The sequence below is a fragment of the Triplophysa rosa genome, linkage group LG24 (genome assembly GCF_024868665.1).
Source record: "Triplophysa rosa linkage group LG24, Trosa_1v2, whole genome shotgun sequence".
Lineage (NCBI taxonomy): Eukaryota > Metazoa > Chordata > Actinopteri > Cypriniformes > Nemacheilidae > Triplophysa > Triplophysa rosa.
The window spans coordinates 1,717,771-1,744,743 of record NC_079913.1 but is presented as its reverse complement, the minus strand read 5'-3'; the positions used below and the strand labels follow the sequence as shown (position 1 = coordinate 1,744,743).

The window sequence follows — 26,973 nt, the reverse complement described above, 5'->3', positions numbered from 1 at the left end:
ACCATCGACAGTCCGTCTAGTTAGTAATTAAAAATGCCGCCGGTATTATGTTGAATGCTTTGTCTGGAATTAATATAGTTCAACTGTGTTGAGAATTTCATACCAGATAATTTTCTTTTGTATAGTTATTGATGCCAATTTGTTTTATTCAGATTCTCAATTAAAAAAAAAACGATCAGAAGCTGTATATTTATATATCTTCTCATCACCTGCAAATGCAACAGTATTTTCATTTTGCTGTTATTTCTACATCTACTGCATGATTCGAGAGCGGATCGGTTTGTTTTGTGCACGTAAACACGCTCAATGTCACAAACACTGAACCCAGATTTGCAAAGTCTGAAATCAAAAGTCATTATTGAAGATTTGAATATGAACTCAAAAATTTCTCATCAAATTTACACACATTTTACCTCTTCAATCTACAGTACATTCATTTTACACCTTCATACTCTTAAAGTGATACTTCACCCAGAAAATGTTCCAATCTGAATACATTTCTTTGTTCTGATGAACACAGAGAAAGATATTTGGAAGAATGCTTATAACCAGACAGATCTTGCCCCCCATTGACTCCCACAGTAGGAAAATTTACTTAATCTTTTGTTTTTGTTCTGTTGAAGAGTGTAGGGCAGCAAACAGTTCTGGGGCACGTTTGACTAACATTGTATTTTTTCCTACTGTGGGAGTCAATGGGGGGCAAGATCTGTCTGGTGCTTTCTTGTATACTTTTGCATGCATGTTACATTAACTGTGACTTTTTACTTACATCGCATGTGTATTATTGTAAACGTTTCTTAGGTTGACTCCCCCCAGCACGTCACAAATCCGTAAAGCTCAATTTGTATTGAAACCTTCCTCACTATTCCGTAGTGACGTGCAAACAGCATACCATGAATAATGAGAAGTGTTCTCGTCTCAGACCCTTTTCATGACAGTACAGACATATTATACTGAGGCCCATGTCTTTCATGTGTAAACAGGGATGAGAATATCATGTGTCCCCGGAGTCAAATAAAAAGGGATGACACAGTCAGGCGGTTTTCAGCGCTAAATAAACTCCTACAGAGACTGGACCTGTATCACCTTTAAGGGATTTTTTTGTTTGTTTTTATAATGAATGGTTACTATTAGCCCTCTTATTATGGCTACTTACCACACATACATAATTGGACACACCGATTTAAGATGAACTTTCTTTTATTATGGGAAACATTTACAATGGTGAACTTAAAGCTCACATGTGATTATTATGTCTGGATAGTGAATTAACCAATCAAGAGAAAGTATAGCGAGCTGCATAATAAATATGTTTATGAAGAGAACACTATCGGTATTTTACAGTATTTCCATGTCTGAACGTCATATCGTGTCTGAACGTTTGCAATTCGGACCAACAAATGTGTCTTGTAACGTTAAGATAGCGGTTTGAATGTGGCTGCTTTGCTCATGGCAGGAGTTCATGAAGACTCTTTCAGCTTCAGCGAGGTGAGCAGCCAGACGCTAAAAGGTCACGGTCACCGGAGAGCGGATCATATGACTGCGGTGACACAAGCAGAGCGGCTCTGTTTCAAACAGACACACAATAATGCACGTACACACAGATCAGACCACAGTCCAAGCCTAAAAAAGGAAGAGTGCACAACACTCGCACAGACTCGTACTCACCTGAATGAACAGGTACGTGTTTTCATAGTCTGGAGAAGGTGTAAATGTCCCACTGTATCATCTGTGTCCTGTGCTTGTTTTATGTACTCTATCAGAGTTGCTTTAATCAGACCGCTTTCAGCTCTCTATTCAGGGACATGCACATGACGGGATTTGCAGGAAATGTCACGTCCATCACAGACGTCCTCACAGAGACGTGACATGCTCTCTGTGTCCTCTACGTACTGTACCACATCCCATACATCCCCGTTACAGCACACACAGACCAGGTGGGATAGTTCACCTACGAATAAAAATTCTGTCATCATTTATTCACTCTCATGTCATTCACAACCTGTATATGACACAAAAGAAGATATTTTGAAAAATAGTGCTTTTGTGTCCATACAATTGAAGTCAATGGGGGCGATGTTGTTCGGCTACCAACGTTCTTCCAAATATCTTCTTTTGCGTTCTGCAGAGGAAAGAGAGTCATAAACGTTTGCCGTGAGGGAATAATGATTTTTTTTTATTTTGGGGTGAATTATCCCTTTATATCATTTATGTCAAAGCAACAGCTGCGTCTCCCACAAGTATTTTCCTTTTTTTCATTTCTTTAATAGCACAAAATTTTAAGTTCTCATTTATTACCAGCGATTACATGAGGCTAAAACACGACAAAACATTTAGTAGTAATATGACTTAAGATTCAACTTTTAATGTACTTTAAGCAAGTTTTATTTGTGCACGCATGAAAAGCAACAGAGTGCTTATAAAATCTGATTTCGAAAGTAATATTGGGCCCTTCGGTTCATATGACATCATTTGACAAGACTGTCGGCGTCTGCATCAGTCCACATCAATAGCCTCATCCAGACGTTGCTTCACACCCTGACTGTACCACCAGCACAGCGAAAACAGATAGACGGCCAAACAAGTCGGAAGATCGCACAGATAAGCGGTTACAAAGACCATCAACAGAACGACAGAATACGCAAGAGCTCTGGTCACATGACCCGAAGACCAGACATCCCCCCACCATGACAATATCCTGCTGTTGCCGCCCATCAAAGACAGATGAATGCTGGGTAATGTGTGGAGTTCGTCTTCAGCGTCCATGCCCTGATGTTCACGAACGGGCTCAAAACGTCTCTCTTCGTCTTTCTGTTCTGAACTGTGTTTTGTGTTCGATGTGCATAAATCACTCTCATTAACTAACAAAGTGTCACGCCACGATCTCATACTCTGATCGACTGTTTCGTCTTGTACTCTTCGAATCATTTTCGTCTCCCCGCTGTCTTTCTTCTCGAGCCCGCTGGCTTTATTTAGATCCTCCTTTTCTGAAGATCCCTCTGTCTGTCTATCAGCGAGCGGCTCGTCTCTGATCCCTGTAAATGTCAGGGTGTCGTGTGTGTTTTCTTTAACCTTTGAGGTGTCAGAAGGGCCCGTGAATTCTTCAGGTGAGATTCCATCTCCGCCTTTGGAATTCCGAGTCGTGGTTTCGGGTGCGTTTTCAGCCTCCTCCCCCGGGCCTGAGAAGACTTCAATGCTGTCGCCAGACGCCTCCGACTCTGTCTCCGCCTCCTCTGGCTCCCATCCATGATCTGAACGTGTTGTAAGCGTGACCCTTGGCTCTTCCCGAAGCTGGTGTTCTGGAACTTGCCCTTCAGAGGGGCCGGTGCCGGAGTACTTCGGTGTCTCTGTAGGGTGAAGTGTGGTGCTTGAATCAACCGATCCTTTACGACCGGATTGACACGTCTCTTTTTCAACCCCCTTGTGCACGTTTGAAAGCTCTTCTCCATCCGATGGTGTTACGGCGCTGGCTGATTCCGATTGGCCAGCGTTAGAAATACGCTCTTGGTCCTGCATGTCGTCTTGAGCGGTTGTTGTATCAGTGCCACTCAGAAAATCCTCCCAGGCCTCACAAGCCGATTTGGTTTGATCTTCGTCTGCATCATTCGCCACGCTTATTCCATTGCAGACATCACGTGGTTTTGCACGGGCGGATGATGTTGCGTTCCCACCCCAGTCCAGAGAAAGCAAAGGAATTTGATGATGCATTATTCTATTCACACCGTGTCCTTGTTGGTTGTCTTTGTTCGGTATACTTGACCAATCTGTTGTACTTTTACCAATTTCTACAATCTGAGGTTCCATCTCTTTCTGAGAGAAATAGTCCTGCGTGCGTGCCAATCGGGCAGCTCGACGTTTCCTCTGGCGATCCACCTGTCAATCAAAGAGACGAGGCATACAGAAGAATCTTAGCTGGTCATGAGATTACAGCTTAAACCCATTGATATTTATTTTATCACCGGCATCAATGAGAAACTTCATATACTGTATATAAATAGCGACACATGTGACCGATTGTAGGCATGTGTGGCATGAGCCAGGCTGTACTGTACGGCTTGTGACATTAACAGCTGTTTGAACTTCACAGGGTGCACAAGAGTTCACGATTGTCAGCATGTGCGTGCGTGCGTCTAAGAGTGACACATCAGATTCTTTACATTTATCTGAAGTCATCATTTAATGTTCATGGAATTCTGGGCTGTTAAAGTCAAAGATCACCCAAAAATGTATATTATGTCATCATGTAATTCCCCTTATGACATATCGATTAATAATAATAATGACTATTATTAATAATAACAGTAATAATACTTATTCGTATTGTTATTAAAATGACCGGTAAACATTATTATCATTATTCACTTTACCATTATACTGAGAATATTATACATCAATGTAGTGCAATAAAATGATCAATTATAATAATTTGTGACTAGTAGATTTGGACTAATAATAAATTGTATTTAATTCTATAGAGACTGGATGCTCTATTAAACTTGGAATATAAAGAAAAGGGTTTCAGAGAACATACACATTTTGGGGTGAAACAGCTAATCTGTTGTGTGTGTGTGAATGACAGAGAGCTTGTTAATCATACCAGAGGTCTGCAACAGTCCAGAAGAGATTTGGGAGAAGTAATTTTTGCATCTTTGTCAGCCATGCCCTCCTTATTACTCCCAACCCACTGTGTGACTTGATCTAGAAAAGAATCAAACATAAGCTTTCCTGTAGCTCAGTGGTAAGAGCATGGCGCTAACAACGCCAAGGTCGTGGGTTTGATCCCAGGCGATTGCACATACTTAGAAACAGATGTATAGTATAATGCAATGTAAGTTGCTTTAAATAAAAGCGTCCGCCAAATGCGTAAATGTAAACTCAGTTTCTCATCATCAGAATCACATCACCTCGATCCCAGATGTCCACCGACGAAACCCACCTGAGATCTCTCCATTCGTCTCTGTAGGGGACTCCTCCATACAGATCTTTTTACTGTAAATAAAGCAGGACATTTACTTTAGGATATTTAATCACAGACAGCACAAACAAGATGGGAATTTTGACTCGTTTACTTTAACTAACAGTACCCAAACTGTATTTCATGCTGTGCAGTCTGCACAGTAAAACACTGTAATTTTATAGTATTACACTCTTTTTATAGGTTTTTCACGTATTTTTAAAATGCAGTAAAAGAACCCGTCAAATTACAGAAAAAGACTGCAAATTTACAAGAAAAATATTTTCAAAATATAATTTTACAGTAGCCTGTTTTTCTTAAACGTTTAACTGGGTTTTTTTCAGTCCATGCAAAAGCCAAAGCCATGATCTCATGTGGTTGCTATGGAGTTGCTGGAACGTTGCTAAGCGGTTGCTAAAGTTTTCAACTCTACATGTAAACATAGGTTGGTAAACTGCACTAAAGGTTGGCTCGTTGACAAAATGATAATGCTCTCTTAGTTGTAAGTCACTTTGCATAAAAGCATCTGCTAAATGAATAAACGTAAATATTGTGGTTGCTTGGTAAGGAATTACTTTCTAGCTCCAGTCTTAAAAGTCCAACCCATAAGTCTCACACTCACTACGATACTCTGGTACCAGATGTGATACCAGAATATCACCACCTCATTCTATCTCTTTGAATGCAAGTCTGCTATATTCTTTCCAGACAAATATTGTAAAACCTGTTGCTCAGCATGTTTCTTTTCACCATGTCGCACAATTTGAGCTTTCATTCATGATCCATGTCCGTGGCACAATCGATTTCAGATTAAGTTATCTGACACAGTTTAGTAAGTGTAAGGGTTTGTTATACCTCTAAAACGTACTTAGGTTGTGTAATATTTGCATTTCGCGACATTTCCGACCTGATTGTCTTAAGACAGCTCCTGATTCCTCTGTGGTTATTCTCCTCTAACAACTTGTCTTTGTCTCTCTCCTCCTCTCTCCCTTTCTCTTTCGCATCAGTCCTCCGTCTCTGGTGGCAGAAGAGAACATAGTTCATCCCTCTGTTGTTGGCCCAGAAGGTTCCCACGGCGCTCTCGTACCGCAGGCAGAACTCCACCCGTGTCCCTTCGGCCTCCAAAGGAGGCGTCAACATGAGCCGGAAGGAGAATCGGTCCGTCTCTCCGTCGCTGGACCCGGGCACGTACTCCGCCAGCAGGTCGAAGTGGCTCTGCCAACCGTCCAGACTGGTGTGCACATACACGGCCTTGTGAAAGCAGAGGTTGAGAACACGGATGATTCCCCGGATAGCGGTGGATCCAGGGAGCAGCTCGATGCTCTCCAGCTCCAACGTCTGGTCCTGAAGTCTCATCTCCAGCTCGTGGTCAGAAGCTGGAGGAGCGAAGAGACACGACAGGTAGAATTCTTCACCCACTTTGCCTTCTGCTCTCAGTAATGCCGTCAAATCATCCAACGCTGATGAATCTCGGTTGTCGAACTCCTTCACAGAGACCAGGTCCAGACCGAAGGCATCGGCGAATGAAACCTTTCTCCGTACGGCTGCCGGAGGAGGCTCAGGTTCCACCTCCTCGGATTCATCCTCAATACTTACCATCGTGTCTTTTTCTTGTTGTTGTCTCATCCAGTCTCTGCATGTGGAGGACTCCAGGTTGGACACCACGGAGGGCTCGAGCCCTTCTGCCTGCGTGGATCAAGTCGAATGCAGTGTGACTAGACACACAGCATCAGGTTGCAGCTAAACATTGTGCTGTTGCCAGGCTTAAAAATAGAGCCAAGAGCTTCCGTACCGTGCTTGTGTGGTCGACGTGGGGAACTCTTGTGTGACCTCTTTTGAACCTGAAGCGTTATTGAACAAACAAATAAATTATGCAGCCTAGAAGAAACGTGTCGTCACGTGGAGAAGTTGTCACTATCCTGTAAGGTTTTTAATCGATGCACTGTAAAAAATACAACTTCAAATTGTCCCAACAAAGGTAATGAAGTAACTTGAACAGGGTTTTTTAGTAGAAGAAGAAGAATGTGTTATTTTGAGTATGCTGAACAAAATAAGTCTAAATGTGGTACCAACAAAGATTCTTTTGTTGACTGTACTTAGATATCTAAGTGATTGTCCAACGCGCGTCAAGAAGTTTGACCAACTTGCCAAACTGTGTAATCTCAAAAAACAATTCTAGTGTTTGAAAGTTCCCAGCATGCATTGCAGAATTTTCAATTCGCCGGTTAAAAATTATTCAAATGATTGCTATTTTAGTGTTTGCTGGCTATATTTTTTTGTTTTTGTTGTCAATGTAAGTTACCTTTAGTATTTAGAGTTCCTTTTTTAACTATATGATGTTTAATGATGTTTGATGGTTGTTACCATGATTGAGGCTCATGTGCTCAGTGTTGAGGTCTGAAGTAAATTAAAACACAAACAGCTTAAGCAGTTACTTAAGTAGAGTGTGTATATAATAATAGAACAATTATATATTAACGTTTTATAAAACATAATCTTTTGAGTTGTGTCAACTAAGTCCATAGTTGAGTGAACTCAGAAATTTGATTGAAGTTGGTTCAACTATTTTAATTGACAGTCATGTGACATTACTCAGTAAAGCAAAAGTTGAGTAAACTCAAAAAAGCTGTGTAGCGAGTTGCCTTGAAATGTTAAGTTAAGTCAACTTTTCATTTTTTACAGTGTGTACCGATTGCACAAATACTTGTTTTCTCGTGTGATTAACTTTAAAAGGGTCCTAAATTAGGATTGTTTTGTGAATTCTGTCCTATGAAACATTAGCGTGTCATCGTATTTTGTTGGTTGTTGGGTGAGAGAACCCATAAGAAAAAGAAATCACAAATGAGTCTCTTTGATATCTCAATTTCACCTAGACATCAAAGAGGTTAAATGGAGAGCAAATGGACATTTCTTATGAGAAAAAAAGGCAGAAATCTCACAAATGTCTCCATGAGAGTTTCAGAAGTAAGCTCGCTATGTCACAAACTTGAGATCAGACTTGTCAAGTATAAAATCACATTGAAGATTTCAAATCCAGATTAGTTTACCTCTACATTCATTTTACACCAACACAATTTCATGTATTTATCATTTCTCTCATTTGCTTCTGTTTTTATTGCTAATAAGCAATTTCAGAAGAAACAACCGAGACTAAGTTTATACTTAAATGAAAGTTAACAGAGAACTCCATCAAACCTACATCAACCTCTGAGCAAAAACATGACAGCGACACCACACCATGACATAAATCAGCTATATAATGAAAGTAGATTTTAACAAAGGATAGCTGTTTCATGAATTTTTATTTTAGGTTTGATTTATTCATTTAGCAGAAAACCTGGTGAAAAGTAACTTTAAATAAATCGTACTTTAGTAATGTTGACATAAAACTACATAATTCACCTTAAACGGAACCAGAATTATAACCCCTAGCAACATTCCCAAACAGTAGTAAATCCTGCAAGGATCTACCCAATTAACCTTCAGTACACAGCAGGTTCCAATTGTGACAACTTACCCCATGCAGTGTGCCAACATGTCATAGCAGGGCTTGTTGTATCACTACATGGGGTTGTCACAGTAGATCTGCATGTGTTGCAGTTTGCAAGTTTGTGATGTAATCTTTACCACCTAAGTAAGTGAAAATGAACATATGTACCACCAACTGTTCCACAGCTCTGATGACATGCACACGTTTACAATTGTTTGCTGTTTTTAAAAAATGTTGTGCTGTAATTCAGTTCTTGGTGCATTACTCTAATTCACCACTAGGTTGTACTACCTCATCACAGTTTTGTGAACGCTCTGTTTTGGTGAATGACATGCGGGTTGCAAACATTCCTCTAGGTGGCAGCAAACCCATATTTTTACCCTAACGTCAGTTCCCAGCGGTTCCTAAAAAAACCCCAAACATTTATTATATATACAATTTAACAAAATACATAAAAAATACACGTGTTGTTTGTTTGTTTATTTTGCAATGCAAGATGCTTTCTTAATTAAACTGCTACTCTGGCATGCATGCTGAGGGAGACATTTATTATTCTTTCTTATCAATGAATAAAAATCATTAACACCTCTACAGATATCTGACAGATATTTATTATCAGATTTTGTAAGTGTTAAAATTCTTCTCACAAAACCAAGTCGAAATCCACCACATCGCCCTCGTTTAAATATTCATTTGATTCTGATGTTATGCAAATAATCATTATTGTTTTAAAAAAAAACTATTTCCCTTTTTAAAACGATGTTTGCAACACAAACACAAATATAAACAGAACGTTAAATCGGGTACACATATTAAACAAAATACATTCAAATAGGGAGTATTTTTATCAATATTTGATCAGAAAATGTGTAGTTTTTCAACACATACAAACAAAACGCACGATCGTAACAAACATTATTTCTTTTATGCTTCCATGTGAAATTTTCCAGACAGTGATAAACAGTTACAGAACACAAGTACACAACTAAAATGCATAACACACAACGACATGTATTATTCTTTAAAAAGGTTTAGTCCTTCAAACACTCAAATGTTCATTACATTAAAGGAAACAAAGAAAAAGAAAAATGTTCACAACATTGCCTTTATGTGCTAGTATCTCTTAGATTTTTAATGATCAAATACAATTGCTCAAATGAAGGTTCGTGTGAATGTGTTGGGTGTGTAGGGCAGCTGTCGGCCAGGTGTAAATTTCATTTGTAATAAAAATTAAAAAGCTAATAGCCTACCACATAACTTATTTCAGCAATAAATAAATACAAATGGAATGATAATAAAAGATTAAATTAAATAAAAAGAAATACACCACTGATACGGTGCACTTTTGTTTAAACACTTTATACCTCTCCGTATTTACCCTACGTGAATCTCGAATAAAACAACGCAATTTCGGCAACGCACAAAAAACAACGCCGACGCTCAAAACTTCTGACGACTAGCAGGTGGACGTGACGTCACGTGAGGGTCGCAGCACGCCGAAAAACAACAACATCCACCTCCGCCCGAGTGCCTCCCCGCATTGTGATAAGCTAGTCCCCCCAAAACTCTTCCCGATACATCTCGATGTGTTGAATCTTGAACAAAAAACAAGCAGCCCCGCGTCGCGCGTCACGCGAGCGCATTCAAACAGGAGCGCGCGTCCCCCTCGCGTTTCTTTACTGTTGCGTCCATAACAACAGCAGCACGCTGACCTGAAGACAGCACAAACGCGAGCAAGAGGACTATCCACAGCGTTTATTTACTCTCAAACTTGTGTTTAATTTTGTTTTCAGCGCGTGTTTTACTCGTACGCGAGCGAACACGTGTGCGCGCCCCTCTCTAACGTTACTTTGTATCGCCGGAGATAAACGTGTTTATTTTGGTGAGTTTCCACATGTTTACGGGTCTTATACACAAATATTTTGTCTTGGACTTGAGTTGTAAGTTAAAGATGTGCTGCTGTGGTGTTTGGAGAATGTTTTGGGTGGGCACGTGAAGTGTTTATGGCTTGTTTTGACATGATTTGTGTTGTTTGGGAGTTTGTCAGTGCAGTGGTTTTCTAAACATCATCACAACGTATTTTGTGCTTCACCTGTTATTGCATTTTAATCTGTTGATGATGTTTACTGGGTTTATTTTGGTTCCGTTTTGTTTATTGTTGTTCTATTTTCGTTAGTTATGAAATGACATTTGTGGCAAACAAAAACATGCATTTGTTTTGACTGTGCAAGTGCTTTCAAACATTTTCTTGACCGAAAACAATGAAGGGATTTTTAGTGGATTGTTAGTGCTATGAAAGAAATATGCAGTAATGTACTGATATAATCGTTTTGAACAAGAACAAGTATTGAAGTGTGTATAAAATAACTCTTGACAACAGTTTTACGTCGCATCGTATTATTTCTTTAACGCATGCAAGTGAAAAGTCCTAAATATATTTCAAAGCGTATTATAGATTTACATATATTTTATTTATTTTTAAAACAGTAAATTACTAATTTTGTTTAGTATGGAGTATGCTGGTAGTCCAGTGTAATATTTTTCAGTGTGATATTTTGTGAAAAAAATGTAAAACTAATTATTCCAAACGTGATTATAGTATTTACATTTATATATTATTCTACTGTTTTATACACAATGATTTTTATTCATATACATAATTATTTCTATTAATACTTATACATCATTATTTATGTCTATATACATATGTTTGTACATGGATAAATTTATTGACATAATATTTTTTATTATTCATATTTTGTTATAAATAATAATAGTAATAATGAGTTAATAATTTTACCATTGATGTGTACTTTGGTTCCACAGTGAACACTTCATTTTTACGTTGCACAATAAGTCTCTGGTTAAGTCATACCAAAGCCTTTTGTATAAGAGTGTTAATGGACAGCACACCTGCAAGATACAGTCACATTTAATGCCTGCGCTGGATCAGTGGGTTAAATGGATTTCAGGACTAAATCAATAGGGTAGTTGAATTTTTTAAGGTGTATAGTAGTGTATTATTACAGCTGCGATTAGGTGGTGTATTTTCATCCCGAGTTGGTTGCAGAAGAATGTGTGCTTTATTCCAGCAGGTGAAGTGCAGGTGTGCATCACTAGATGCTCTGTCGCTTCAAAGAGGCCGAATAGCAGTAGTAAAAATCAACTGTACACACACACACACACACACACACACGCCTCTAAAGCTCCAAATGTGCTTTGTAATGTGAAGCCCGGCCCTTCATTAGACCCACGCCGTTCTTACCAGGTGATTTTAATTAGCACTGTTTCAAGTGCAAAGTTTGGAGTGTGATGTTTCACATAGGACACGTGTGTATGTGTGTGTGTAAGGGGTACATGACAGCTGACCTGTGGCGAGGAAGGGGGGCCCAAACTTGAATTATCCTGGTGTTTTTGCATGCATTGCCGTGATTGCAGCATTAATCATTGGCTGGTGTGTGTGTCCATACCGCTGTGCTTTAATAGGAAAAAAAGCATGTCCTTTAAGGATTAATGTGTGTGCATTGAGTAAAATAAAAATCATCCGTCCAAATTAAGCTGCCACGGCGAGTTGACTAGTTATAGAGTATGCGTTTATCCACATCGATTTCGTTTCCAGCATTTGGAAGGCGAGTCATTTTTGGTCTCTTAATGTACGTCATTGTGATACGTGTGGGTGGGACCGTTTTTTCACTTCTCTCCGTTGCATTGTTTAAAATCATTGTTAAATTCATACTTTCTTTTTTTACGTTGTCGGTATGGCAACTGCCAGTCAGCACGCCCCCCTAAACTGTGTTCCATGTGCCAGCCCCTGCACCTCCAGACCTCTTTTTTGAGTTTTGGGAATTACAAAAGAACTGAAGCAGAAAAGGTTTGTGCTCGTTCATGCCACAACGCTAAGCGATGTATTACCCGGCGTGTTTTCTAGTCTATACGTCTCTAAACAAGGTCATAAAAGTCTAATGGCAACTAACCCGAATAGCCTACTGTTTTTATCCATGTTAACTTCACAGAAACGTTTCCATGACAACCTTCATGCACATTAAGGCAACCAGAGGTGATCAAGTCGTTTTTTTCCTTTTTCATCCTTTTTTCCCCTCCTCTCGCAGGAGTGGAATTAGTGTTGACAGTTCTGGCCTTTAATGGCACTTTGGTGCCGCGTGAAAGTATTTGTTTACCGGGATCATACGCTTCTGGCTGTCAGCCTCAGAGAGATTGACTTCTTTAGATAAAAGACTGTATTACATGCTTAAGAGGTCTTGTGCACCGTAATTATCCAAATCACCCTAATGATGTTTAGTGAGCTTCTGTAACTAAGTGCACTGCTTTTTTACTGCTGTACTTACTTACTGACAGTGGTTGTTGATTTTTTTCCTAAGAAATGCTTTCTTGAAATGTTGTGGATGTGGATTTTAAATGTGTTGCACTCAAGCCACACAGTGTTTAATGTATTATTTGAAATGTTTTTCAAGGGATCCGTGCTTTCGATTTACTTCATTTTTAGGATTTGATGTCTTTCTGGAAACCGTGGCTTTAACGTTTTGCTTTAAACCGATCAGAATTCTCAACGCTGAACTTGTGAATGTGACGGCACAGAAATTGTATCACATGACCGATGTGTGATAATGACCCAAAAGCATCTTATCTCACAATATTGGTGGTCAACCATTGTAGATTAGTTTTAATGGCTGATGCAGATTGCCATATCTACAGTGACAGCAATAATGGCACCATTTTAAATAAATATTCAGTATAATTATTCGATTTAATAACGTTTCGCATTTATTTTGAATTACACAAATTAGAATTATTATTAGAACATTTATTAAAACATTGTTGTCATGGTCGTCGTTAGATATTGAAATTGATTGCATGAAAGAATTAATCATTTTTTGTAATCTGCTTAATGTTGTGCAATGTATCAATCTGTCACAAACTAATGCTCTTGGGATTATTTATTCATTTTGAATACATCAGTAATGTAATATTGTGTGTTTTTTCATTCGTTGTATAAATGCTTGTTGGCCCGATGTACAGATTCTTGAAACTGCAGCGTTGTTTAAAGAGACAGTATCTTTACGCGGTCCAGCTAGAAGCCCGGAGTAATGCCGGGGTGTCATTTGTAGTAAACGGCAAGGTCAACGCTGCTCAGCCCAAAGTTCCCCGCAGCCTGTCTGGACTGTAAACAATGAGCCAGAGAACGAGAGGAGTTACGGAAGAGTCGCTGTGTGATTGACATTCTCACATGATTTTGTTGTTTCTAATAAAATGTTACATGTAAACTTCATTTTTTTTGTTTGATAAAAGACTGCATTTGCAGTTTGTCTTCAAAATCTGTTGATTTAAATTGTTTAGAAATTACTGAATGCGTTTTATAAGCGAAGTGGGACATTGCAATGATCATGCCTGTAACGACTATGAAATCATCTAAATAACAAGATCAGCGTTGTAAACATCATAGTTAAATTCATGCACACTGTCCTCTTCTAACTTGAATCTCTGAGGACAGTTCTGTAGCAAGAACAAAACCAGTTTATTTGAAACCCGTAAAAAACAGAGGAATTGTGACAGTAACGTCTCCTGACAGGCGTATTAGGCTGCAGAAAGAGCATCCGGCCCGAGGCCGTGGGCATATGGTACCGCCTTCTGCTGGTATCCCTGTAGAAGAAGTTGCAATGCTGTGGCAGGGTCACGGCGGGCTCAGGTTTGTTCCTCCTGCCCCCTGTAAATAATAACAGGGCAAATGAATGCCCCTTTTGTCTCTGACAAGGGCAGAGCGAATATTTTTAGTTTGACTTACTGACCTGAATTGTTTTCTAGGAATTGTTGTACTGAGCGCGAGTTAATGTGCTTGACCTTCGTATGGGGGTGTTTGGAAGGAATGGCAGATTTTGTTTGACATTAAAAGTCTTTTTTTGGAAATGGATAAAAGTATAACAAAATATGCACCATAACTTTACCATGATGGTACTACCACAGTATTTTTTGTTTTAGTAAAATTGCATAATTCAACTTTTGTTATTGATATTTTATTACTCATCAAACAGATTAAACCGCAGAACAATTAAAAGTGTCAAATTTTTTAAATATGGCTTGATAGCAGTTCTTCCGTTCTGCATATTGAAGTCATCGTACAGCTTCACATTGTCTTTCTATAAAGTGAAGGTATGCGTCTAGGGGCCTGAAGGAATGTGTGTGTATGTGTGGATTACACAGGAGCCGATGCTTTGTTTGGTGCTCTGGGATGTCTTTAGATGCAGGCGGTGCAGAGGGTTAATTACTCTTTTGTCTTTCATAGGACCACTCCAAGCATATGGCTACAACAATGCAATAGTTTATTTTCGTGATATCCGATGAGTGCTTTTTAATTTAGATTGTCACTTCTGGCAACCAGCAGGGCAGATGGTGTGGATGTGAATGCCCATCAGAGCCTAAAACAACCTCCAGGCAGCTGTTGCCAATAAACTTTTTTCCCTTCTCGTGTTTTTGCCGTTTTCCCCCCACGCAACACGTTTTAGGTCAAGAGGAGTCAAACCTGTTACAACACCTGTTTCTGCATATGTAAATCTGTTGTTTTGTCATTTCATTAAACAAGAAAAAAAGGCAACGGTCCCTCGTGGTTGCAAATGCGACTGGCATCGTGCCCACTTGGCAGAGGCGAGATGAGAGGGGAGTGGTAAGATGTGGAAAACACAACTGCGCGGTTTGTGTCGTACGACCGCCGGGCCGTTGCATGCTGCCTCTGCTTAAGGGTGTTTTCTGAAAGATGCTTCCGCTTTGGAGTTAAAGGGGTTTTCCTTTGGCTGTCTTTAAAGACCTCTTGGTGTTTTGAAATGGGGGGGGGGTCTGCTAAAGACATTCCCAGGAGTAAGTTCTTAGCACAAGCAAGGCTTTGGATAGGGATGGCTTGCATAGGTGCCCATTCAAAAAGAAAGAGTGGCTTTATTTTTCTTTAAGATTATCTCTTGGATTAGTTTAGCTCTTTCTAAATGCAAAAATAGTTTTGTATACGTAGTTTTGAGCTGCCACGTGCTCTCCCCCCCAAACCCCCCCCCCCCCCCCCCGATTGTATTCCCATTGCCCCTCTTCATCTGCCATGATGTCACAGTTCTGCTTCAAGCCACATGTGCTGTTGCTGTGTGTGCACCGCCTCTGAGGCTGCGAACCGCTGGTGCATGTAGATTTGAACCCTAACCAGAGCCCTACAGCGTCGGCAGGCACGGTCTTCATACCCTTGTATATTTTCCCTCTCTCACCACTCTCTAGTTGCTGGAGTAAATTGTGGGATTTGAGTTGTAATCCCATCTGTATACCCAGGATGCAACAAATATGGCGTGAAATTAGAGGTTATTCCCCAAATATAACGCCTCGGCTTTGAAGATTACTGTCATCATTGTAGCACCTTCGCAAGGACGCGGCTACGGTTGCTCTCCTCCCACGAACGTTTAACAACTCCGAGACGTGTCAACATGTACACGTCTGTTGCCACGGCAGCCTGTGTTTTATTAGTTACACGCATCCGTCTTACCTTGAGGCCTGCTCCGGTGCACGCCGCCACTTTTAATTCGGTTATTCATCTGCAGTTACACCACCAGTAACCCGTCGGACGGCTCCCTTCGGTGGCTTCACCGTGTTAATCTTCCCGGGGCGCGAAGGTATCCTTCCTCCATTCACCATCGCTGATTTAGCGCCTCGCCAACCCCCTCTGATGTGGAAGTTCATTAGGGACGAGCCTTTGATGGGCCGGCTTTTCATGTGTCTGTGCTCTCAAATACCTTGATGTAGAAGCTTAAGAAGCCATTGTGCCGTCGGCGCGTCTTATTTAGATCTGCATAGTAAATCAAGCCGAGTAAATAGCGTTGAAGCAGATGCAAGCAAGGAGATAAGGCCCGGGCGAACAATCGCATTTGTATTTTGTTATGATGTTGACAGCAGCTAAAATTCACTAATCTAGCACCACTGATCTGCATTTCAAAGAAATCTCATTTAGCAGCGGGGAGGATAAAGTTCTTTTCATTGTTGCTGCTTTTTTTCATTGCATTCTTCGCTAATTTATCTGCGACAGATTTAACGCCGGGCGCGGGCAGCATGCATGTTGCAAAGGCGACGTTAAATACCCTGAAAGCAGTAACGTCTAGACTGTGAACCGGGGGTAATTACACGTCCACTGATGAATGGAAGGAGTCTGAAGATTCAGCTTTGTTCGGGGACCCTGAATCGCTCGACCAGCGCAGATAAGGGCCGCGCTGCCCCAGTCGAAAATATTACGCCCGACGCCCCCCGTAACACCGGGATGGTATTTGCTTGAAAAGGTAAAAAATTATTGTGTACTGTAATCTGACTTGTTAGCATAATGTCGTCTTTCATCTGCATACCCTGCGAGGGGCTGAAGAGGCACCCGTGCCCTTGATTCGAAATAGTTTATCTCGACTTAAACGCGCGGCTTCATGTAAATATCAGACAGTGGCATTAGGGGAGCCGGTGAATGGGTAATGCAGTGTGTATGTATAATTTGATAGTATTTAGAGATCCCTTTGTATGCCGAATTGAAATGGGTCTGGCATTGTGTAAACTCTCTACGGTGAGGTCACGCAGAGTAATGACATTGGTATTGCCTTGCAAGTTGAATTAAATTGTACATTTTCGCAGCTATTGGGCTATTAAAATAAACTCGGAGCGGAAAAAAGAACATACTGTAGAGCTTGTTACACTGCGTTTTCTCCGCACGGTTTGTGTGTACAAAAAACCACAGATGGAACATTATCAAAACTGTAATTTTGAGAATAAATCTCTCGTTCGAATGTTGACTGAGCTAGTAAACTTAAACACTGCGATGTTAAACATACTGTATATGTTTGTGTAATGGAGCAGGAAGATGCGTATCTTAATACTCGAGCTAATAGACAGCTATTCTATGCAGAAGTTCGTCAAACACAGGCACGAGATGCGGTGGCATTTGGCATCTTTTGTTTGCAGAAAAACTCTTCCAAGCGAACCCCCCTCTTTTTTTTGTACACTTCACGTAGCACATTCCACAGGATCCAGACGCTGTTAGTTGCCTACAGGGTCTTTCTGGGAGTGAGTTTTGAGGCCACTGGGTTTGCACGTGTCTGTGCCACACTGTAGCTTCACAACTGTACGCCTAAAAAGGAAATATGTTATGACTTGCAGTTTTTTTGGGGGAAGCAAGGTGAAGTGTGCACACGCTCATTTAGTCCAACTTATCTGCTAGTGTCAGCAAGAAATGGCAGGAACCTCGATGGAAAGTTTGATTTATGCTCGGATAGTTTTAACCTGGCAGGCATGGCAAGCTTTTTCGAGGGCTTTCGAACAGTTTCCCTCATTTCTTTCTTTGTTTTTTAAGCATGTGAGCGTTATTCAGTACGTGTGTCAATCTGAAGACATGTACGGAGGAACCAAAGCGCTTTTTGTTCAGTTCAATAATTTCACGTTCTTGTCATAGAGTTAAAAACTGAGCACTAATAAAAACTAATACATGTTTGAAACGACTCTCTGAATATGGCATATTACGTTTCTCTCTGACAGATTCCCTCATACTTGGACCCGTCTCTCCCAAACAAACACGGACATCAACTGCAAGTTTCCCCTCAGGGTAAGATCGCAAAACACAGCTTCACTTGTACTTCTGTCAACACTTTCATCTTTTTGGCAGATGCACCCTTTGAAAAAGAAGCAGAAAAGAGAACCATCGCACATATACACACGCATACCGCGACTAGTTGACGTGAAACAAGCTCACATCCAGTTATTTGATTGACCCGTTTTATTGTCGACGTGTGACAGACTTTGTCGTAATTACTTCAGCGGGGAGATGAAAAGCTTTCACATGACACAAGCGGTAAACCTCATCCATCACTTAGAATCGCTCCAAATATCGCTGTCTAGAGAACGGCTGTTTAGCAACTACATGCAGTGCAAAAAGCAAACAATCGCATGGCTAAAAGAACAAAATCTACATATGTTTACACGTGTGTCCTGCTCTGTGTTGTGTGTTGAATAGGATGAGACCTGGTATGGCCATTGCTCAAAGCGCAGCAGGGATACTCTGAAACCAAGGAGAAATCGGTGAGTAAAAGCAATCCGCAAAGTGCTAATTTGCATGTTTGATATGTCTGTCTCAACCATAATTGATATGTTCTCACGAAAAATCACTTTCATTACATATTCCATCAACTGCATCCTGAGAGTAATGCTAATAAGCGAGTGTCCAGGGAGCTCTTAAAGATCTGCGGCACATCACAGAACTCAGCGAGAGAGGTTTTGAAGTTTTACGTTAATTGTATTGTTGCATATAGCAAAGCAAGTAAACTCTTTGAGTGTTGTTTCAACGCCACGGACGCTCCGGTCGAATTCAGCTCTGATGATACTCTGTCACCAAGTAAGTCTAAAACGTGCATAAGGAATCCCGCGGTCTGTAACCGCTGATTATGTGATGGAGGCTGTGGATATCGTCATTAGCGATATATGACATTGCCAGATGGATGGATGCAGTTGCGAAGGGTGAATGAGAGAAACCGCAGACTGCAGGAAAACGTGGCTAGTCAAGGCACTCTATGCAAATGCTAAAGTTTGGTTGACGGTCAAGAGATTTGCTGAGAGTCCAAATTATACCGTACCGCTCAGTTTTTCGTAGAAGAAATCTTAAAGCCCGTTCACACCAAGGATGATAACGAAAACTTTAAAGCTTTAAAACTTATTTTATGTTTAAGAGAATAGCACAGCCCACATCAAAATTATAACAATACAGAGTAATAAAATGGTTTCAAAGTCTTTTTTTTGTTTTGTTTTTTCAGCTAATAGAGCTGAAACATCCAGTTATTCAAAAATGACAAAAAGACAATAGACTGCATTAAAACCACTTATATTTTTAAATTTTAGCCACATTGAACATGACACGACAAACCCATTGTAAACAAGCCCCTTGTCGCGTTCTCGTTGCTTAATCGTTCCACTCCGTGCCGATCCATGCCAGCCGGTAAATGGTTTCATTTCCCACCGCAGGGCTGATAACAAAAAATTTTAGAATGTAAACACAAACGCGTCACGCGCTGCCTTGCTAACACAAGAGACTATAACGCTATAACGCCTCTGCGCGCATTTATTAGCACGATTCAGAATGGTTAGACAACCGTGCCGAAAATGCCGAGCCGAGAACAGTTTGTACTCGTGCCGTGTCGAACCAGGCTCACGTGGAAACATAACTGTAACCGTTTCAGACTGTGCATAGAACGGTTCGGCGCGATGGTGGAAAAGCGCTCATTAATTCTGAAGCTCAGCTTTGGGCAAGCATATCAAAATTCAGACCAAGTTCATGCTTAAATTTTTTTTTTAAACCTTAATAAAGTTTCTCATATTTTAAGCCATAGCAGCTGTGTGCATAAACTCCAGTGAGTCCGCGACTTTTTCGGTGAAGAAGCATCTATCAGTGAAGGCATTCCAACCCATTACTCTTGCCTTTGAGGTGGAGGGCTGATTAAAGTTTGCATTTGCCGAGAGTGTGGGTGGCTGGACTTCAGCCAGAAGCTGAAAACCCCAGAAGTCACTGCCTCTCAAGACTAGTCGAAAGCCCAGCGCCTCTCTCCACCTTAAAGAGATTTGAATATTAGTTTTTAATTTGAAGAGTATCCACTTAAATCTTCAAAGATGAACTCTTAAAGCATATCTGTTCTGGAACAGAAGTCTTCTGATCAGAGCGTAAACCCCCCCCTGCATAATTGCCCCCCAACTTCACTTTGCCCGCACGCACACGTTATAAAATCTACAGCAATTAAGCATATCTCACCCGAGTTTAAAGTCAAGGGATGGAGTTGCTCTTCGGATGGACGGGCCCTGCTCGTCCATCCATTGATTTCTTGTTCTAGTAGAGCGCCTGTCATTTCCATCTAAAATGGCTTAGCGAGAGCCCTTCCACTCCCTGGAGTGGAGAGCAACCTCCACGGAGCTTTGCTCCGGACACTCAGAGCGCAGAGGACGGGGGGATATCAAAGGAACCGGGCTCCGTCTCCAACGGCAGGTCTCATTGTGTGGCTGATTTGGGATTGGAAAGAAGGTAGTTGGGGACGAAAGACGAAAAGCACGATTCCTCTTAATCTTTATCCCCCATTAACCCTAGAACCTATGCCGCTCCTGGGATCAGATGGCTGGTCAATCCCCCAATTTCCCAACCATGGTGAATATTTTAAACTTAAAAGTTTTTTATGAGGAAACGTCAAAGCCATCAAAGGTTCACTTCACGGTTCTGGCATTGCTCTCGAAGTCGTCGCTTCATTGTTTTGTCTCCGCGTTAGAACGAAGGAAGAGGTTTTTTTTGAGTGGCTCCTCGTCTAGGCCATTCGCACATCTTTCTATAAACTTGATAATGAGAGGTTTTTAAAGTAATGCTTTTACCCTCCTCCAAACCTTTTACTTCACTCTCATGCCTAGCTTTTAGATTCAGATAATACTAAAACACACGCTTTCATTTTTCCTAGTAGTGTTCGGATAACGTCAGAGAGCTTTATTTACTCACGCCATCAAAACAAAACGGATAGAAGCTGATATAAAAACTAGAGCGAGAGAAACGTGCAGTTGCACTGAGAATAGAGTTACAAAGGTAACTCGCCACCATCATTCCTGATACAGGAGACAGACCGAGTCAATGAGCTTATTGATCCAGCCGGAGTGCTATGCTAATCACTGGAGTCAGTGTCCTTCGCTAAGACTTCTGCGTGTCGCCAGTCTTTCAATACCGGCGTGCCTGTAAGTTTATGTTGTGAAGCAGGACTGCATAGCGTTCGTCTCTGTAGTTTATTGCAGAATCCTGAGCTGGATGTTTTCCAAAAGACTGGAATGATTGTGAAACAAGAGACTCTTTCAGGCATGACATCAGAGTGGCCTGACACACGTCTGACCCCGTCGCTCCAGGTGGGAGGAATTAGACGCTTTGCTTGCAGGTGATCATGTCCAATGCATTGGTCTCACGTCGTCTCGTCCGCCCAAGTATGTTGTCCCAGTGGGGCTGGACCCCGTGGCGAGCTGGGCTGTCCTGAAACGGACCACGGTGTGGAACGGGCGTGGATAGATTAGGAGAGAACGGGGAGAGATTTGTTGTGTCTCAATGTTGGGGAATTTTACAGTGCGAATGCATTGCATGACTCTGATTTCTAGATTAGATTTGCGTTCAACTCCAATTGGGTTTTAAACGGCGACAGAATAAACTTGGATTACCGAAACGTGTTTTAGGAACAGCCGTCGATTAGCTGCTATTGGTTTCCTGGAGCCAATTTATTTAGAAGCTTTGAACCAAATGAGTCTGAAGGATTTTGGCCTCCTGTGGAGTTGTAAAACTCCTAGATTATGTGAAGAATTGGCCACAAAAAGGATTCATTTAAATGTAAATTAGATTAAATTAGTTTAGTCTCTTATTTTTTGTATGCGTGTTTTATGTAATATCATTTTTCTTGCAGGAATTCCAGGATTTTAATGCAAGTGTTTGAGATTTTATGTAAACAGCTAATATTTTTTTTGTTGGAGTGAAGAAATGTTATACGTCGACAGAGCTCTCTCAGCTTTTGATATCGCTTGTTTTGAAATTCTTTCCCCATTTGAACGCTTTGTCAGGCCTCATTCACAGAGAAAGCTTCACTACAAAAGATACAAGGCAACGCCTTTGTTCTTCAGAATAATTTGATCGCAGTTTGAAAAGTGATCTCGCGGAGGTACCAGAGCCTCAGATTTGGCTTCCATAACATAAACCGCAAGCCCGTACAATCAAACCGTGTCACGGTTACCTGCTTTGATAGATGTGAAACTGTTTGTTGTCAGGACGAGAGCTGGCCCGATTCGGGTCATGTGGCTTAAATGTTGACACGCATGTTGTTTTCCTCGTGAAGAGTTGTGAGCGAGTGTCTTGGTGTGTGCCAAATCCAAAGAGTATTTGGAAAGGGGTCTCTGATTTCTCTCCATGGTGTAGGCTTCACTTTTGTTACCCGCTTTCATGAAAGCTCCGCCTCTAGGCCAATTCTGTGGTCACACCACCTGATTCTGAGGCTTGTAGAGTGATGTTGACTGTTGAAGCCAGTGGGAGCCCATATGAGATTCTGCATAAACATGACCTTATTCTCAGAGTGACCAAACAGACAGGGTGTCCCTCAGCCCAGCTCACCTGTGAAGGCTTTTAAAGCTTTTCTTCTCCTCTCTTGTCCTGCCTCTTTCTCTCTCTCAGTCTCTTGTCTGCTTTTTGTATTCTTGAAAGTTTTGTTAGACAAAACTCATGGAGATCAGATTCCCTTTGCATCTTTCTGAGGCAACTTAGACCAAAAACATGACGACCAAAGCATTGAAAAATATATACATGCACACCCGGTAAAACCATTTGCATGATATACAGATCAAAACACAGAATTGATGATTTAGACACTTGACAGCACATTTCCATGCAAGTGCTTCATAAGAAAAATAATATTTTCCTTTTTTATATTTTTAACCCTTGAATTATATTTTTACTTCTATTGTAAGAGCCTTACTGCAACAGTAATTTTGTATTAATAATTCTTAGTGCTGTCAAACGATTATTCGCGATTAATCGCATCCAGAATAAACGTTTGTGTTAACATAATAATAGAGCGAGGGTAGTCGAATAACAGATGGGAGACTGAGAGAAAAGCTACGAATGAGAGCGAGAGAGAATTAAGTGGCAAAAATTGGTCTAATAAAAGGAAAGTTGCGGCCAAAGATGACAACGAATGGAGAGGCAGAAAAATATGAAACAAACGAGTGTTAGTGAATGAAGAACAAATTCAGCAAGACAAGACTAACATTAAACTTAAGAAAAAGAAATGTTCTGCATTTGAAGTCAGACACTTCAGAGCATTTGTGGCCATCTGTCAGTTGCCAGAACATAATTTTGACTTGTCCAGTACTTCAAAGAAGGGCTGTCAACCGATTAATCGCGATTAATCGCATCCAGAATAAAAGTTTGTGTTTACATAATATATGTCTGTGTACTGTGCATAATAATTTTGTATTTATAAACACAAAAACATATACAGTACATACATGTAAAATATTTAGATGTATTTATTTATAATTACGAATAATTGTAATGATATATAAATGATATATTTTATATTCTTAAATATATATGTGTATGTGTTAATAAATAGAAAATAAATATGCACAGTACAGAGACGTATATTATGTAAACACAAACTTTTATTCTGGATGCGATTAATCGTGATTAATCGATTGACAGCCCTTCTTTGAAGCACTGGACGAGTCAAAATGATGTTTACATAATTATGGCCACAAATGCTCTGAAGTGTCTTTTCTTAAGTTTAATGTTAGTCTTGTCTTGCTGAATTTGTTCTTCATTCACTAACACTCGTTTGTTTCATATTTTTCTGCCTCTCCATTCGTTGTCATCTTTGGCCGCATCTTTCCTTTTATTAGACCAATTTTTGCCACTTAATTCTCTCTCGCTCTCATTCATAGCTTTTCTCTCAGTCTCCCATCTGTTCTTAGACTACCCTCGCTCTGTCAACCCTGTCTGCACCACTCGCGCTCACACATACACGTGCAGGGTTAGATGCAGACTGACAGTGTTGCCACAGGACTGATTGAAACCCGTGTCTCAAAGTTGCTAATGCTCACTGAACCATTTTATTGAAGATAAAGTAAATAAAATAGGTGGTCTTATGAGAATTCTCTGAAACGGACGAGAGCGGTCTAGAAAACGCACACACGGACACGCGCGGCTCTGATTGGATCGTAGATTCCTGGAGAACAGCTCAGATGAGATGTCTTCTGGAGGTATGAGAGACAGGAGCTGTTTGTTATGGCTCAGGAATTTCACAGGTTCAATGTTTTTTGAGAGGCATGGGAGGAAGCGAACGACTCGATTTAAATCCATTTCTGAGGATCGACTTTTAGAAGTGTACCACAAAGCTCAGTTATTTCTCTTCTGTTCATTTGGTTGTTTTCATGGACCTTCCAGTCCGGTGGCACCGTTCAAATTTTTTGGGTGAGATGCACACGTACAGTATATTTGCACTCTTAAAACATTTTAAATAAAACAATTTACTTTTTTAAAAATAAATATGCCATGTATTATGCACCGTAACCCACAAGTTTTTCTCTGATGTCACAAAGTTTGCTCGAGTTTTAAACAACCAGCAAGCTCGGTTCACGTATGGAATGCCCATTTTTTACAATCCAAATAATCAAATATGGATTTATTTTCTCCATGTTGAATAGTCTTTCTCACTCTGCAATATGTCGCATTATGTTAAGTAAATTCTGTTGCTCTCACGAAATGTTTGTATAAGATTTGATCAAGTTTAAATAAGTTCTCCACCCCTGAAACGACTTTGCTTTTCTATTGATGTAGTCAGTCCTGCATGGTTGGAAAAAATAATTAACCAATACAATTATGCCCTACTTTTTATAGTCCAAACAAATTCTTCTTGATTAAAAAGGCCTGCACTTCATATTCTCACTGATTCACATGTCACATTATGGAAGTTAATTCGGGTGCAAATCTTGTTCCAGTTGTCTTAACATCTCGGCAGCTCTGATATATGGAGCGATTTTAGTCTCATTAATTATTCACGCGTAAAACAAGATACACACATGCGTAAACAGTTTCACATGAATAAAACCTTATTTACGTGCGCAAAGTATAAATATACATTTACAAAAAGCAATTCACGTGCGTAAAACAAAACTATTTTCTCATAAAGTACGTTTCGCAAACATACGACTATGCACAAATATTTCGAAAGTTTAAAATGTACGTTTATGATTGGTTGAATGGTAAGGTTGAATCTGATTGACTGGGCCAGGTTGTGTCTTCCTCCGCACTAGCAGCATTTTTAAACACAGGAGAGGAAACGAAGCAGGTCCTTGTCTTGTTGTAACCTTGTGAAAAGCCATCCACGTTCACTGTACATTTACATTGTCCAAATTTCTATAAGACCACCTCTCAGCGCTTGAGATAAAGAACAAGGGTAGAATGTGATTCCCTTGGACTTAGGGCAGGTGTAGATATCACCCTAATGCGTTAGCATTGTCCTCTGTCAGAAATATTCAGCCGGCTGTTCTTCACTCGGCTGCCTCAATGCTGCCACTCGCCGCCTGTATTGTGGCGAGCGCGGGCCGTTCTGAATTCACTCTGTCTGTCTTTTATCAAACGTCCCATTGCTTTGATAGTTTCCTCATTTATTTAGTGAATAGTTGGATGGGAAGAAAGAAAGAAAGAAAGAAAGAAAGAGAGTTTTTACATTATGTAAATGGCGAGGGGGGGTGCTACTGTAATCTCTCAGAAGCTCATCATGGCAGGCGTTTGGATTCGGTGATTCTGCCCTCCTGCAAGCTATTGTTGGGATATTCAGCCCTTTGCAGTGCAGCTCAATTCCTTTTAGAGGATTTTAATACACAGTGTTGCCTCATGCCACGTTTACAAGACGTCGTTCAATAAAACCTCAAGTACCTTGATGTTTCCTTTGACTGGTCACAGGCGAAGCGTTGGGTATTATGAATAATACAAGGACATTGCAGTTTTTGTGTGTCTCCAAGTCTGTGTTCCGGGTACGTACAGCACTAGCACTAATGTGTACAAAATAGGGTCCATGTCGGGTCGGGGATTAACTTTTTGTGTGTATGTGAATTGAAAGTTGTTTTTTGTTAAATAGTAGTGTTTTATTGCATTAATGTGTGTGTGTGTCTGTGACCTTGTTTTTATATGCCGGTGGGGACCTAAACCTGGACACCAACTCATGGGGACTCGTGTCACCGTGGGGACCAAAATTGAGGTCCCCATGGGCAAAAAAGCTTATAAATCATATGGAACAATATTTTTTAAACATCTTAAAAATGCAAAAAGTTTTCTATGATCTTTAGGTTTAGGGGTTGTGTTAGGGGATAAAATAAACAGTTTATACAGTATAAAAATCATTACGCCTATGGACTGTCCCCACGGAGATAATAAACCAGACGTGTGTGCAAAAAAATTAATAAACAGCATATGGGTAGTTGACAAATATACCATATATGTGTAATATGTGTATGTATGTGTGCATATATGCATATATGTGTGTGTGTGTGTGTATATATAGTATACTACTATTTAACAAAAAACATTATATATATGTATATACAGTATATAGGCATATTTGTGTGTTTTATTTTTGAATCGCTCACATCACTTGTATGGCGAGGGTGCCTGTTGTTCATTCACTTTAGTTAAAACGATGCAGAATCGCAGGGCCCATTAAAGCTGTGGGACAACTGGCTAATAAAAGCCAATTTTTACTTTCTTTTGGTGTTTGTCGACTCGTGTTAATTTTAAACCCTGCATGCATGTGTATGTTCGCTGGATTGCCCTTCGCGCTTAACACAAACAGACAGCACTAGCGCGGGGTAATTATTACCTTTAAGTAGAGGTAAGAATGGCATTGGTGACAGCAAATTGCCTTTTAGAGCGTGTCTCGCGCACCACAGTACAAAGACAAGAAACGTATGCGAATTTCCC

The 26,973-nt window shown here is 40.4% G+C and overlaps 2 protein-coding genes across 5 annotated transcripts in view; one reads left to right on the top strand and one right to left on the bottom strand.

Annotated features, from left to right (window-relative positions):
• Positions 1 to 1,199: 1,199 nt before the first annotated feature.
• On the bottom strand, positions 1,200 to 6,980 carry ppp1r3aa (protein phosphatase 1, regulatory subunit 3Aa). Of its 3 annotated transcripts, XR_008961963.1 has the most exons (7): positions 5,862 to 6,980; positions 4,937 to 4,989; positions 4,598 to 4,698; positions 3,073 to 3,873; positions 2,057 to 2,122; positions 1,669 to 1,951; positions 1,200 to 1,565 (listed from the first exon to the last, which is right to left on the bottom strand). XR_008961963.1 is itself a non-coding variant. In XM_057324413.1 (6 exons), the coding sequence occupies exons 1-6, from the start codon at positions 6,578 to 6,580 to the stop codon at positions 1,886 to 1,888; spliced, it is 1,806 nt and encodes a 601-aa protein (XP_057180396.1). In that variant the 5' UTR covers positions 6,581 to 6,980; the 3' UTR covers positions 1,596 to 1,885. The 3 variants fall into 3 exon arrangements, 2 of the variants coding, with proteins under 2 accessions (XP_057180396.1, XP_057180395.1); XM_057324413.1 differs by lacking the exon at positions 1,200 to 1,565 and having other exon boundaries at positions 1,596 to 1,951; XM_057324412.1 differs by lacking the exons at positions 1,200 to 1,565; positions 1,669 to 1,951; positions 2,057 to 2,122 and having other exon boundaries at positions 2,130 to 3,873; positions 5,862 to 6,974.
• Positions 6,981 to 10,043: 3,063 nt separating this feature from the next.
• Positions 10,044 to 26,973, top strand: part of foxp2 (forkhead box P2) — a 92,387-nt gene continuing 75,457 nt past the window's right edge. The window contains exons 1-3 of one of the 2 annotated variants that reach the window (XM_057324482.1): positions 10,044 to 10,326; positions 17,991 to 18,057; positions 18,466 to 18,530. The gene's annotated coding sequence lies outside the window, so the exon portion shown is untranslated. The remainder of the gene's footprint in view (positions 10,327 to 17,990; positions 18,058 to 18,465; positions 18,531 to 26,973) is intronic. The other variant, XM_057324483.1, reaches the window with a different exon arrangement.